Source organism: Grus americana, chromosome Z (assembly GCF_028858705.1).
Source record: "Grus americana isolate bGruAme1 chromosome Z, bGruAme1.mat, whole genome shotgun sequence".
NCBI lineage: Eukaryota > Metazoa > Chordata > Aves > Gruiformes > Gruidae > Grus > Grus americana.
Genome location: NC_072891.1, coordinates 27628878 through 27644276, shown reverse-complemented (window position 1 = coordinate 27644276; position 15399 = coordinate 27628878). Strand labels below are relative to the sequence as shown.

At 43.7% G+C, this 15399-nt stretch overlaps 1 protein-coding gene across 7 annotated transcripts in view; it reads left to right on the top strand.

The window, feature by feature from the left end:
* Nucleotides 1-1024: 1024 nt before the first annotated feature.
* IQGAP2 (IQ motif containing GTPase activating protein 2) overlaps nt 1025-15399 on the top strand; it is a 127059-nt gene continuing 112684 nt past the window's right edge. For 4 of the 7 annotated variants that reach the window (XM_054811091.1, XM_054811092.1, XM_054811090.1 and 1 more), the window contains exon 1: nt 1044-1100. In XM_054811091.1, coding sequence (XP_054667066.1) covers nt 1055-1100 — 46 coding nt within the window. In that variant the 5' untranslated portion in view covers nt 1044-1054. Of the gene's footprint in view, nt 1101-15399 lie in introns of all 7 variants that reach the window. The other 3 variants (XM_054811094.1, XM_054811088.1, XM_054811089.1) reach the window with 2 other exon arrangements.

The window sequence follows — 15399 nt, the reverse complement described above, 5'->3', positions numbered from 1 at the left end:
CCAGCGAACTTCTGTCAGGGGCTTAGAAACTGCCAGAAAAGTACAGTCCTGCCCTATAATACATCTCCATTTGAGAAACCCTTGCCCCTGCCCATCTCTAGATGCATTTCAGATGTCACCTGGGAGCCTATGACCACAAAACTTGAACCTTTGACCCATGGATTTGTTACTCTGCTGTCTGAAATCAAGCCCTCTCTGAGTACACCAGGGCTACCCTGCAGGGAAGCCATGAACACAGGCACATGTCCTTGTCCCTCACAAAAGCCCTTGGAAAGGGGCATCAACATGGGACAGGCCTGTGTGGGCACACCCCACTCCAAATTTGCCCTGCAGATTGTGACAGTGTCTTCCTGGCCTGGCAAAAACTCTGCTTGTGGAGAGTGAGTTTCGCTAAAGAGCAAAAATTACAGGAGAGGGTCCTGAGCTTGGTTTGTCATCTCCCTTCACAGACCATTCTGCCAAAATGCCAGAAGGGAGGTGCCTTGGCCTTTCACGTTGTGGGATTGGGGTTTTTTAATTGCCTTTTTTTTTTTCTTTTTAAATTGCTTTTTGTTGTTGTTGATGGAGTTGTATTTTTCTTTTTTTTTTCTTTCTCTGCCTCAATTTGCTTTTTGTTTTAGTGGTTTTTTTTTTTTTCCTCTTTTCTCTTTCACTTTTTGGTTTGCTTTGCTTTTTTTGCTTTTTTCTTTGCTTTTTGCTTTGAGGACTTCCCCCCCCCCCCCTTTTTTTTTAATATCTGGCGTGGTTTTTTCCTTTCTTTTTTTCTTTTTTCCGCCTGTTGTTGTTGCTTCTTCCTTTTACTTTCTTCCTTTCTCCTTGCTTTTTCTCCCTTTCTTATTTTAATTCCCGCACACACACACCGCGGCTGTGCCTCGCCCGCGGCACACGCACGTCTCCCCGGCGGCGGCGGCGGGGCCCTGCGCGGAGCCGCCCCGGGTGGCCTCGGCCCGGCGCGGGGCGGGCGCGGCGGCGGGCGGCAGCGAATCAGCGGGGCCCAGGCCGCGCATAAGAAGGGCGGGCGGCAGCCGGCGCCGTCCCTCCCGGCGGCGGCAGGATGCACCATGAGGAGCAGGCGCCCCTGCAGCGGCCCCGCTATGGCTGTGAGTGGGGTCGGGGGGGGGGGGGGCGCGGGAGGCGCTTCGGGCCTTTTATTATTCTTTTTTTTTTTTTTTTGTCCCCCTCCCTTGCCGGCTTTCTCGGTTTAATATTAAGAAGAGGGATTTGAGGGAAAATAAAACCCACCCAGCAAACTCTTTTGCAGCGCTCCGACTTGTTTTAGGCTAGCTCGCAGCGAGCTCCGGCTGGGTTTTGAACAGGTTTTCATGCGGCTAGGTTTTGTTCAGAAACTTTCTGAATGGATTATGGCTGTAATTCCGCTTTGCAACTTGGGAGCTTTAGGTTAGAGCTGGAGCTTTTGGCTTTAACTTTGTAACATGGTGTTATAGGTATCGCTTTGGGTTGTAACTTTATAACTTGAGTTGTGACTATAGCTTTGAGTTGTAACGTTGTAACCTTTGGATTATAACTGTGGAATTTAGGATTATAAAAATAAAACTTTGCTTTCGAATTTTATAACTTTGGCTCAGAACTTTTGTAACTTTAAATAACAACTGGGGTGAGGCGAGAAGCAGTGCAGGTGCCAGGCATCTCTTTTCAGATGAGCTGTATTTACTTCCCAAACCTGTATTTAAGAAAAGACCTGAAGCACCTTCCCTCTTCCTGCTGCAGGGCTCTCTCAGCATTGCTGTGCCGTGCTGGGATCCTGCACCGGGCCGGATTCCTGTGGGCAGAGCAGTGCAAGCCTTTGGCTTTGCCGTCGCTGTAAGAAACTTCTCTGATATTTCAGGCGTTACAAAATGTGAACATGCAAATTATTTGCAAAGCTCGCAACAGCCCTGGCATCCTGCGGTCTGGTGAGAAACTTCCCAGGTCTTAGCATAGCAGCTTTGTTTAAAAACGGTTCTGAAACCTCTTTCAAAAAAGAAGCACAAAACCAGTTGACAATGTCAGGGATTCTCTGACTTCCACCCAGGGCAGACAGAAAAGGTGGTGTTTGGCAGTGAGATCTTCAGAGTGGAGGATGCTGTGCCCTCCTGAGCATTTCCCTCTATTGATGCCTGTCAGTTGGGGCAGTCTGTGGAACTTGCCTGTAGATTTCATTTTTCATTTGTACTGCCTAGTAAGTATATGAGAGACTTTTGAAGGTGTCTTTACAGTTGTCAGTACTGTTAACATTTTTTGGAGTGTTTGCTACAGACATAGGCTGGGTGCCCATGCTAGCCTGTTAGTAAAGGTGAACATTTTGCTTGTGAAGGCAATCTCCCAGTCAGCTGCTGTGCCATTGCCCGTGTCATCGAGCAGTATCTGGGCAGTGTGCTGCTTGGTGCTCCAGCCCCAGGCTGGTGCTCTGTCTGCTTGCATGACATGCAGAAACTCCTCAAATGCATGTGGTGTGCCCATCAGACCCCCAGCAACAGGGGCTTTCCTGTGCAGATCTGGTCTGGCTCATATCAAAACAGGTGAGTCCGGATGTGTGGCACTTGCTAGTCTGCCGTAAAGTCCAATATGGTCAAAGATGAGGCTTTGACTTAAAGCATAGGGGTCATCCTTTGTGCCTTGGTTTCTGCCTGGGCACTGGTGATGATTTACCTTATTGCCTGAGCTGCTCAGAGTATTTTAAGAATCTCAGGCCTTATTTATTGTGTGGAAAGAATGACCATGTTAAGGATGCTGAATACAGTTTTGAAGATACCGTCTGCCCTCTCAGTTTTTATGCTTTGCTATGATGGTTCAGAGCTTTTTGCTGTGGTGACTAGGGACAAGCTGGTGTTTTCAGTTGTAGCCACTCTTCTGGTGCTTGATCTCCTGTCACAGGGACAGGAGTGGATGAGAGCATCCTTCTTGGCTTTTCTGATGCTATCTTTACTCTGATGCTGCCTGCTTGCTCAGGCTCCGGTGGCTATTCTGTCCTTCCCAGAGTGAGAGGCTGTGGCTGTACCATGCTGCATCCTCTTTTTTTAGGTTTTGTGGGTTTTTTCTCTGCAGGAACCTTTGAGATAATATTCCTTTCAAGGGACTGGGCAGACTTCTCAAACATGCCATGTTGATGCCTATATTTTTGAGAAAATATACAAAAGAACTCCCTGGAGAACTCCATACACCAAAGAACACACCATAGCCTTATCTGTAGTGATATCACAAATATGGGTGCACATTTGGTTTTTTAACCTGTGTCTAGAAAACCAAATATGCTTCATGTGCACTGTATTTGCCTGCCATTTTGGAATGAGGACAGAAGCAGCATCTTAGGGGGGAAAAAAAGGTCCCTAACTAGAAAATTTACAGTAGCATTATCTGAGCTCTTATGAAGCCCATCATAAGTTTTATGTTCTCTGTATAATTAAAGCTGCACTTTGTATCACTGACAAACACTTCCCTATGTTGAACACCACATCTATGTTGGGTTTCCTAGAAGAGTTAATAAGTTGTCCAAGTTAGGCTATCAAATTGCTAAGACTCCTTGCTTTAGTGTCCTAGTACTGTTTTAAACATTCAACTTAGCCTGGACTTTTGACTTTGGCTTCATGTTCCTGGCAGAGTTTGTGTGTTGCTGTGAAGAAGGTTAGCATTTTACTAAGATAATTATCTGCTAGGAACTATATGAACCAGTGTGTGGTTATCAGTAGCATTTCATTTTGATAACTAGAGAGGAAGACACATGCAAATCTTGGCTACAAAATGTAGCCTTGATGGATACCACTGGGGAAAAAAAGTGTCCCTGAGCATAAGACCTTGTAGCACAAAGTGAATAACTAGGAAGACATATCCCTAACTTAAAAACTATCTTTGCACTATGAGTTTTGCTGATGTAGTAACTCAGATACAAATCTAGAAAAATTTCTGAGAGCTGATCATTTTATCTTTAAAGTCAGAAATAGCTGAATGAAACCAAAGAAGAGGATCCATTTCTGGGTCAATGCTAGTTCAGGATGAACATGGTTCTTTGGGAGAAACAGGAGATCAGAGCAAAGTCTTTGAGTCTTCTTTTAGCCTGTTAGGGCCAAAGCCTTGTGGCTCCCTGGACTGCTTATTGAAAGGTGCCTCCAACTCTACACCCTGTCAATAGCTTAAAAAAGATGCAGAAGAGATTTCTGTTGGTGATCCATTGAGTCTTTCAGATAATCATGTGCAGTACCAACTCAAGTGAGATCATACAAGTACAAGGAAGCAGCTTATACAGCAGAAACCCTGTTAGCAGGCACACTGCAAGTGAATTTATGTAGCTGGTTTCCAGTCTGGCTACAGCTGTTGCCTGGTTTATTTCTCAATCCCAGCACAATCAGACGAAGAGGTTTACAGAACTGCAGAGTATTGGGGCTTGTAATACAACTCAAGATATGAGCCATTTTTATAACACAAATGCTTGGTGCTGTTGAAGATTATGAAGACAAAAAAGATAAATCTTGGGTGTGCCTCACAGATTAAATGTGAAGTTTTGAACATATGAAGATAGCGAATCCATCAGCAGTGTGTCTTTGAGAATGCTTTTTTTTTCTAACACTCTCAGGTCCTTTATAGCTCATTTTCCCTGAAACCTGTGTGCAGAAACAAATACTTAAGTTTTTAAGAAATGACTGAATGGCTTCACTGCACCTCCAGGAATGCAATAAAGCTACAGTGAGTGAGGTCATGAGTGTCTGGGTTTGCAAAGGATTTCAGACATTTCCATGCTCAGAGTAGCTAAATTTAACATATGCCCCAGGTCCCTGTATATAAGAGAGAGAAACTAGATGCTTCAGCATCATCAAACACATCTATTGGAGACATGCACCTTCATCTCTCCCATTGAAGCTGGAAAGCCAGCTTCCCTGTATTTACCCATCTATGCCCAGTGGAAGCTTGACTTTGGTATCCAGTAATGAGGCCGTTGCTTGTAGTTCTGGTCCTGGCTCCCAGGACTGCTTCTGTTTGGCACTAGGAGCTAGGGGATGAGACAAATAAGCAGCACGAAGCTTCATGAGTGAGAGCTGCCCTGCCTGTGGAGACAGGCAGGGCAAACCTAAAGTGCAATACAGCCTACGGCTCTCTACGAAACTGCACCTAGCTTCTTTCTTCAGCAGGATGTGAAAGCTTGCAAACCAGTGGCTTTTCAAAAAGCATTCAACTTCAGAAACTATAAATTTGTCTCCATGTCTATTAGGCACAGGGAAACAAATGGCTTTTTTCAATTTGAGGGGGGGGGGGAAATCTTTCTGTAGAAGTTCCATAGGATTTTTCTAAGTGAAAACAGATGGGTTTTTTAAAGCTTAAAAAAAAAAAGCTTAACTGTATCCTATGCATATATATTCTTTTGGGTGTATACTTTCTTGCTTATGAGAACACTTTCCTTCTCCTTTTTTTATTGATGGGTGTAATTTGGCAACAAAATACACTGTTTATCTCTTCCACTCTTTTGTAGGTTGCTAATAATTAAACTGCTGAATGAGAACTTGAAAAGTTTAACTGCTTTGTTTAACCAAGTGCACATAAATCATTCGTTAGGAGTGGTTCTCTGTGTGCTTTTTGTACAAAGTAGGCTCATCTCCCCTGAAGTCTCTTGGTAAAGAAAGGACGGAGCTATGTTACAGCATGCTAAAAGCTACTTGAACACGGTTGAAACAGGAAATATTAATATTGTGCTGGAAACAGGATTTATAGCACACACGAGTGTGCTAGATCAAGTCCAATACTTGACGCAGGGAATAGGAAATACGCAGATTTGCAGCTTGCCTCCTCTGTTCAGTGGTGTTTCTGTTACCTAGTTGTCCTAGCTCAAGATTTGCTTGATACTGCTGCTGATTCAAGCTGACTATGATTTACTAGGAATAATCTTACATGAAGGTGGAATAAAAAAATGCCTGGCAGTGATAAGCAGGACTGGGTCATATTTCAGTGAGATGATAAGTGAGTGTGCTGTCCTGTGCTCTGCTCCTTGCAGGAAATTATTAACCTGCTGTGTTTGTTTCACTTGGTCAAGCTGTTTCAGGGTTTTTGGAACAGGTATCCTTGAACTGCCACATGTTGTGGAATGAAAGAGCAGGTGCTGGACAGAGGAGAAGTGGTGCCTGCCCTGGCCTGAAGATCTTGATTGGGGATGGCAAGGGCTGGGTGACCCCATCCTGGGGAGAGGAGGCAAGCGGGGAAGAGTGCCTGCTACGGGCATCTCATTTGCTGATCCTTGATGAGTTGGGACATGAGCTGTGCCTTGCATGGCTCATTCATGGGTCAGCACTTCCTGTACCTCGGTGCTTGCATTCACCTTTGGAAAACTGCGATGTCCTCTTCAGCCTGGTGCCAGCTGGGCTTTGAAGAGGGTTGTCTGCAGGGCACGTACTGCCTTATCTTCACAGCTGTGGGGAGAAGGGGGCTGCTGAGCACCTGGCACAGGGGCAGGTTTGTGCTGGTGCCCAACACCTTGCCCCTGGCACTGCTCCAGTTGTATTTTGCCAGCTGCTGTGGCACTGGCCAAGGGTACCCTGGTCTGTGGTAGTGATGGGCTGGTGGGGCAGGCAGTGCCTACAGGGTGCTCTGTGGTGGCCAAGAGCCTTGGTAGGGTGTTGGGGTGGGCCATGTGGCAGGAGAGGGAGGAGGTGGGGCCACGGTCCTTGTGTGGAAGTCTTTGGAGTGGAGAAAAGGAATGCTTTGGTTTGGAGATCAACTTCTCTGGTACCCATCAGGAAGTGAGATAGTGAAAAAGGTGGTGTTTATACAAACTCTGCATGGCTCCCAAATAACTTTTTGAAATATGTAAACAAACAAACAGCCATTAAGAACCTGTGCTGGTGGCCAATTTCAGTGTTAAGTTACTGATTTGTTCAAATGCATATGCACTAGCAAGAAACACTTACCTGGAGGAATTATGTCAGTTCTTTGTTATCACTTATTGCCCAAGTTAAGAAGCTGGCCAGGTATAAACTCTTCGGGAGTTAGATTCAAGCAGCACCTTAGAGCTCTGATTCACAACTGCTGGCAAACCACTGCCACCCCCTCAGGACCTGCTGCCTCAAGGCGTGGTGCCTGCCCTGCCTGCCAACCAGGCTCCAAAGCTGGCAGAAACTACTGTCCTCATCCCAGGTGCTTCTCATGGCTTGGGTGTCAGGGTAAGCAGTTTGCAGCTTCAGCTAAAGTGGGTGATGAAGGATGTGGTCCCTGCCAGTCCTCCCTTGTGGACTCTAACCCGGTTCTTTCAAAGTGCAGTAAAAGCTCTTGTGACATCTAGCAAGGTATTTAAATTGATTCTTGCCAGGCTCCAAAGTCTGATGGGACATATGTAGTCATGCGTGCTATCTGTCCTCTACTGACTGTTCCTCCCGAAAATCAGGGTATCCTTCTGCATTTATGTTTGATTTGTAAAGTTGCTCAGTACACTTGTTATTGGTAGGATTGGAGCCTCACAGCTTCTAGAAGCGCAGCCCAGATTAATTCAGGGGCAGATGGAATGGGAAATGCCCTAACTCTGTGCAGAAATGTGCTTCATTAAGGCAACCAATTGTTTACAGGATTGTAATGTCAAACTATTGGCCAGTAAATGTTTTACTTGTGTTTTTAAAGGGACATTTCAAAGGTGTTCTGGGGAATCACAGATAAGTACAGGGGGTATTTGTTTGATAGTTGAAGCGATTAGAAACAAGGTAAAAAGCTTGAAAACTAAACAGGTTTGCTTTGCTGAAAACATGATCCTGTATCTAGGGTCATCTTCTTTCATGAGAGAAGCTGCTGTTTTTAACTGGTGTTAATTACATTGGGATTCCAGCTCCCACCTTGCTGCTGACTGTTGCAACTGGTGAGGTTTCAACAGCCTGAACTTGCTGAGGTGCCTTCAGCTGCTCTGTCAGGCTGCTGTGGTCTTCACCTCTTGCCAACACTCATATGATTGCATGGAGACCTAAGCTGTCAGGAAGCTAATCTCTCCTTGCAGAGCTAATTTGCATTGCCGGATTTGCAGTCACTTCAGGCCTCTGCCGGGACTGGCTGCAGATCTCAGCTGTGCCTGCTGGCCCAAGGCGGGGGGAACTTTCTGGCCAGGTGGGACTGTGGCAGCCAGAATTTAAATGTGTTTAAATTGCTCTGGAACAGCACCCTGAAGCTGTGGTTTTGCATGTTCTTTCAGTCAACTCTGCTGGTGGAAGAAGCAACCTTGACTCCTTCTACAGGATTATTTTTGGCTGGAGTAGTTCCTCAGTCTGGCTTGCAGCATGAACCCACAAGGCAGGTCTGCCAACACGATGTAGTAGCTGGAGCAAGGATGAGCACGAGTGGTTGAGGGAACGGCAGGTCGAGTTGATTTAAGCTGTGTTACTGCTGCAGGCAGGGCTCTGGAAAGTGTGTGTGCAGTGGGGCAGCAAAATGTGCAGGCAGCACACGAGTGTGGACTGGGGCACGTGGGAAGGAGCAGCATGCATCACTGCGGTCTCCCCCCTGCAGCCTCTGCTGCAGTGCGACTGCCACCCTGGTATCGTGCCTGCCTGCCAGGGCTGGGGCTGATCTCTGCTCTCCTGCTGCCCAGGGAGTTTTGAGTTAGAAATGTTTTTTGAGGGAATTTCATCTCTAGCACTGTAGTTTCGTAAATGTGTTAGTATTAGTAAAGGCATGGCAGTGTTCGCCAGGCGATGTCACAGCGATAAGAAAATAGCAAGAAACTATCGAAATACTGGACTACTTGAATAAGAATGAAAACTAAATGCTTTTTGTAAATAAAGTAAGATTCAAGATGCTTTTCCAACTTCTTTCTGTTTGTAAAATTACTCTTGACTTGCAGGGGTCTCAAAATTGTAGGGATAAGATGTGACTTGTGGTATGTGCTGTTTATTTCTGGGATTTTTAGTTTTTTGAGCCCAACTGATCTAGCCAATGAATAGCTGGCTGGCCTCTGTTCAGTAGTAAACAAGTCTGAAATTCCATATGTTCTCAATACAATAAAGCAGAATAAATAATGCATTGAAATATCAGTATGGATATGTGCTGGTGTAACTGAAAAGGAACATACTATGTTTAGATGAATCTGGGACAGAGCTTTTACCAAGGAAAAAGGTCAGCTGTTTTTACAAAACCAGGCACATGGTAAACAAACATGATTTCACTACATCTGAACTTAAAGTTGTTTTGAATACTGCTTTTCAGACCGCAGCAGAGCACAGATTACTTCACTGCGATTTAGTGGAGCCTGGGAGGTGAACTAGCCTTGGTTTGGCATTGAAGTTGCGTGGCAGCTGATTCCCACTGAAGGTGGGCGGACAGCTTACCTGCAAGGATTGGATGTGATTGCCTGCCACTTTGAATTTATATCACTCTGACTATGTTTAACAAATGGGTTAAAATGCTCCAGAAAATACACATCTTTTATCACATATAGAGCAAGCTCTTTGCTTGTGCTCTGATTTTTATCTTCATATAGATCACGAGAAGTAAGACCACATGGTTTTGCTGAAGATTTCACTGATCTGAGCTATTTTAGAACAAAATGAATCAAATTTCTTAGTATTGTGGGTAGCAACAGGCAAAACAAGAGCTGGTGCTTCCTATAACACTGAACCATGGCAATAACACTCAGTAGTTTCCCTTTTTTTCCCCCCACACTTCAACAAAATTAAGTAGCTCCATAATTGTTTACAGTGGCTTCTGATAAAAATAGAGGTGAATTTCTGTAACATTCATCTGTATACTTTTTCCTAAAACTGTGGTGGGAGGGTTCTGACTGGTAGGCTGCTTTCATCCAGGCTGCAAATGATGCCCATTGACAGGCTTATCTGGACTCCCCAAAAGGGTGAAGAAATGAGCAGTCAAGATTTTTGGGCTCCTATAGCAGTAGCAGAACTGGTCTGCACTAGCTTCCTGGGCACATTTGAAATGCAAATTTGCATCTGAGCGAGTTATTGCAATTTAATTTCCTCAAGTTCTGAAGTATAGATTTTCTTGGATGTTGACCATTTGCATGAAAACTGCTAGCAATTAGGTAGAAGTATCTTACTTGTGCTCACTCTTGACAGCCTTTAGTGTACAGGACAGGAGAAGCAAAAATACAGCTGATGAACAAGGCTTGTTATGACACAGGGTCTCCACAGAAATAGTTCCCATACAGAACAGGAATGGCAGAGACTCACCTGGGCAAAATACTGCTGATGGAGTAGCTATTTTTTTTTCAGACTGCTCTGCTCCCTGTAGCAGCTGTAAATGCCTTATTATAATGAGGCTGACCATGGAGTGTGAGCTGGACATCAGGGCAAAGCTTGGAGGAAGAACCATTACAAGTCCTAGCAAAAGTCTTGATTTTTGAAGTAGTGTTTCAATGAAGGAAACAGACTTCAGCTACACAAAAGATAAGTCATTTGAGCATGTGAATTTCCTTGTTGGGCAGAAACTTCAAAACTTGCAAACACATAGCTTAATTTGGTGTTAAGTCTATGTATGTTGGCTGTATATGGTTGCCATAACAGTGACTGAAAGCTAGTTACACTTCCTCTATTTTAGTGGTCTTGGGATTGCTATTTCAAGCAGGATGCTTGTTTTGGGGTGTTTATACAATGCTTCCGATATGCTCCTGATAATTTAATCACCAATGATACTTAGCATTGTCACTGCAGTGCTTTCATCAGTGGAAATGGATTCAAGGCAGTGAGGGGGTTGACCTGTGGTCAGTATTTGCTGCATTAATCCAAACTTTACTTTGGAATGGGCTATGGAGTAGACACAAGCAAGTAAACTAAAAAATTAAGTTCTTCAATATGAGATTGACAAAGTTTTGTGTCAGTTTAGAGGAAATATGAATTTAGTAGAACTAATAAAATTATACTTAGAAACTTGTGAGTGTATGATTTGGGTGAAAACTTATCTTGTGAGTGCAGCTGTCAGTGACTTGTTCTAGAAGTGGAAATACTCAAGTTAGGAGGAACATCTGGCTCACTCCATATCTGATGATTTTGCAGTGATATGTACAATGGTAGATCTGTCACTGTCACTGAGAGCAGTTTTGAGTCTCAATATTTAGGTACTGGATTTGCTGAGTGGAAGGGTGTGGTTTTGTCTGCTCTTTTCAAACCTTTCTCATGGGTCTGACTAGAGACTGAAATCTTTTGTGCTTTTGTTCTGTCCTATGGTTCCAGCTCTTCATGATGAAGGAAAAACTAATTCTTATTACTGGGTATGTATGTAAATGAGAAATAAGGGCTGGAGCTGTCCAGAAGCAGTGTAGGCAACAGCCCCACAAGCAAGATCCGCCTGCCTGTGTGCTGTGCTCCCAAAGTGACCTAGCAGGGAGCACTGGGAGGAGGTTATCCCAGAGCCAGTGGTGCCAGCTCCAATAAGTCTGCAAGCACTTGCTTGCCTACTGCGGAGTGGAGGCAGCCAAGCAGGCTTCAAGTGTCAACTGAGGTCATTGCTGGCACGGGACTGCCTCTGAGCTGGTTATTTGTACGGATACACTGAGTTTGCCTTCCTCCTGCAAAAATGTATCATCTCACCCATCAAGCAGGAGCCAAGTAGGTGTGTGTCCGTTCCCTGCACCTTTCTGCACCTGTGTGGGCCAGTGCAGTGGCAAGGCCAAGAGGTTTTAGGGTGAGATTCTAGCTTGTGAATGTGATGCTGTAACTGCATCCCTTCTTTCTTTTTTTTTTTGTGGTTCCTGCTTGTGCTGGGCCATTTCAGCTGCAGAAGAAGCTGCTGTGTGCACAGTGGTTTTGGCAGGTGTTTCACAAGCAGCTCAGCTGCCTTCCCAGGGCAGCCGGGAACGTTGGAGGGAGGGCAGGAACTATTCTGTCTCTGGGTGCCCAGGAGTCCTGCTCATCACCTAAACTTACTGTACCCGTATGTTGATGTTCTGTATCATACAACACTTCTTGGGAATTTTAAACCTTTTTTTGTGTTAAAATTGTCCAATTTCATTCTATGGCTCTGTAGATGCAAACTAAATTTTCAGCTGTATTATCCCTAATGCTTAAGTTTTTTCTTCCCACTAAGATTAGAAAAAAGCTATTGTGCCTGTAAATCGAAGAATTTGAATTACAAACTTCAAAGATATTGTGACTGTAAGAATTATTTAGGAATGATATGCAAGACAGAGGGAAATGCATTCTCCAAGTTTAAGGCTGCAAACCTCATGGCATATATACTTTTTTTGTTCACATGCTTATGCTTGTGTCTTGAAGGAAAAATGTGCTGCAACACTTCAGGTGTTTTCTGGAGCTTCTTTCAGGGTATGGAGAGAGTGAAGCAGATCATTTGTTCAGACCTTGGTAGAAGGACTCTGCAAAAGACTGGCTGGGGAAGGAGTAGGAACTATGAATTGTCAAAGGAAGAGTTAAGACCAGGTATCAGGGCTGAGTGTTTCTACACTGCAGTCTTTCTCATGGTAATTTCAAATTTATTCAGTGCTTAAGTGATGCTCTTATGACTTTTTATAGACAGGTGTTTCAGTCCTCCTGAGTCTTATAGTTCAGACCCTGAGACTTAAGTAGTTCTTGTCTGAGTTACTCAGTGACACTCAGACACAGCTTTCTCCTCAGGTTCTCTTTGTCTTTCACTCCAGCGTTTCTTTCTGTTCTTTAAGCTACACCTTACCACATTTCTTCCAGCTGGTTCCTGTACTGTGAGTTTGCTGGTAAGGAAGCATTTTGATGTTAGCCTCCCAGTGATCTGAATATTGAATCCCTTTGGCAACTGTTACCTCCCAAACAGAATATCTTGCTGGACTTTTTTTCAGGAGGTGAGGGGGCCTCTTCCCTTCCCTTCTCTCTCACTCCCCTATCCTTGTTTTTTCTTGTCTTCTTCCTTTATCACAGCTAAGAGTAGCCCCTCCTTAACCAACCTCCAGCTAGTAGGGGTTTACTACAAGTGTATCTATAAATCAATGCTCAGACTGTAACACAGATAAGGTTTTTGACACTTTCAAGACTGAAAAAGAAATTGGACAAGGTTCTGATTTAGCAAAAAATCCTGTGCAGCATTTGCTGGGTGTTATCTTAATTGGTTACGGTTTAAATGGCCATCAGTCTTTTGAATTTCTACCAAAGAATGACAGTAACTGAAAATCTCAGTGTTACATTCTTCCTTGTGGACTTCAACTAGTTTGGCTTTTGGTGAAGCATCAGTAGCTCCTGTCAGACATGCTTACCTTGTTCAGTCCCTAGGGTCCCCCTTTGTCACAGTAAGCCTCATACTTTATTCTGGTCCTGCGTGTTGGCTAAGAGATCTCAAACAACTTAGCAGCTAAGATCACCCAAATTCACACAGCAGAGCGTCTAGACTGGCAGCAGTAGGAGTGTGGTAGAGCCGTGGATCAGCACCAACCCGTGTGAACAGATGAAGGGTGGACAAACCTGAATTTGGGTTTCCTGCTGCCACTGTGGTGAGTTCAGTCTGTGCCCTGCCCTTCCTGGTGATGGTGTCCAACCCCTCCTTTCCTGTTCTTCTACTCTGCTTCTGCAGCGGCTTTCTGCCCCATACTTGATCCACAAATGTTCATGGGTGGGGCTGTGGCTACAGGGGTGGTGGTGTCACTACATATAATGAAAGTTGCCTTTGGGGTTCAGCAGAAGGCTGCAGGCAGGTATCCTTTTGCTGTTAACTTCTTGTGCCTCTGCTTCCAGCTCCTTGCGTAGGGATGAATGCTTTTCATATGAACTTTTCACTCTTTCCGGATAATCTTCAGAGTATTTCACCTTCCACAAGTCACTCCTCCTTTTATGTAGGTGTGTGTATGCACTTGAGTTATTGATATAACTGCAATTCTTTTCAGAGAAAATGAAACAAACTTTCTTGTCCTAGAAATAAATTTGATGGCATTTGTAGGTAAAAGCCTTACCATTTTCCTTCTGACTAAACCCAATTACAGAGTTGATGCTGAGGCATGGTGTAGACGCTAACATTTTTCTATGCCTTTCATAGTTGAGTAGTGTATTTTACTAGCCTGGCAATATTAAACTGTCCTTTTTATTATTTCATTTACATTCTGCTTGTGTTAAGTTGAACTGAGGTCACAGTAGGTAAAATGCAAGGAAATGGAATCCACATGGTAAAATTTTGGCTCTTTTATTGAGGATTGTTAATGTATATTGCTAATAAAAAGCAAACAGGTTAAAGTGATTCCAGTGAAATGAACATAGAAATGGTAAATGCGTCAAAATACACAGAATTCGAATTACAAGTTCCTTATTTAAGAAAGCAGTGAATTTATAAAGCTGACAGAGGAACCTTTCATGCTTTACTATTTGTTTCCTCATGAATTAACCTCTGGAGAAGGAAAGCCTGTCGGAAATTCCTGCTGGAATGTGCAATATTATTTTGAATGCCTCGAGCCTCCAGTGATGTGCTAATCTGACCAACCAGCCTTTTCAGAAAAATTGCTTCTTTGAAAGCCCACATGAAAAATGTCACTCTTGCTGTAAGCATGTGGAAACTAAGCAAACCTTCCAGCCAGACCAACTACTTACTAGTGCAGCCTTTTCCAAGCTGCCTTCAAGCTTGGCCATGTTAACAGCTTTTGGACTAGACAAGTGCAGATAGGATGGCCTGTAAGGGAAAGAAATAACTTGTAATTGGTGTTCATCATTTGAGTGCTTCCTCAGGCTTGTAACTTATTCAGGAACATAGACTGAGGGGTTATTAGCAAGGAGTTTTAAGGTCAACTGGGTAGTTCATATAAAAGAGGTAGAGTTTAAAGGTGTTCTATGAGCATCTGTATCTTGGGGAAACCTGTTGTGCACTTGAGGTGACCAGCTAGCAAATTATGCAAAGATAAACAGTTAAAATTTTATTAGGGAGTTACGTGAAGTATTGCTGGAGAGTGAGACTGACAGTTAAATGCAGGTGGAAGTGGTTTGGCAATAGGCTGATAAATTTTATTTCATGTTTGTAATTGTAGATGGCAACGCTTGAAGCTAACTGAAATTGTTTGGAATTGGATTTTCATATACTTCCTTCAACTCCATTACTTTGTCTCCTTGTTCTTCCAAACATATGGAACAATTATATTGAAGTTAAGACAAAATGAACCATGTTATTTTTCTGCACAATGTTAAAGGACCCTACTAGAAAAGAGATGGTTATGCTCTCTGTTAGCATTTTACAATAAGATAATGTCAGAACTACTTAATGTCTTTTGATGCGTTGCCTCTACTAAAGTCTTGCTTGATGGTACTGTAAAAAGCTTGAGGTTTAAAAGTAGGGTAAAAGATGTATATACCTATAAGCAGAAAAATGAATATTAAACGTTCTGGCAGCGCATGCAGTTACTTGCTGAATGCCAAAGCTGTCTTGTGTCTGTGCAGTTAAATGAGACTTTTTCTAGACTTTGTGGGAATTCAAGTATCTTGAGCCACGTCTGAGGACTCCTACAGTCTTTTGCCAATGTTGGCAGTTGACAGACTC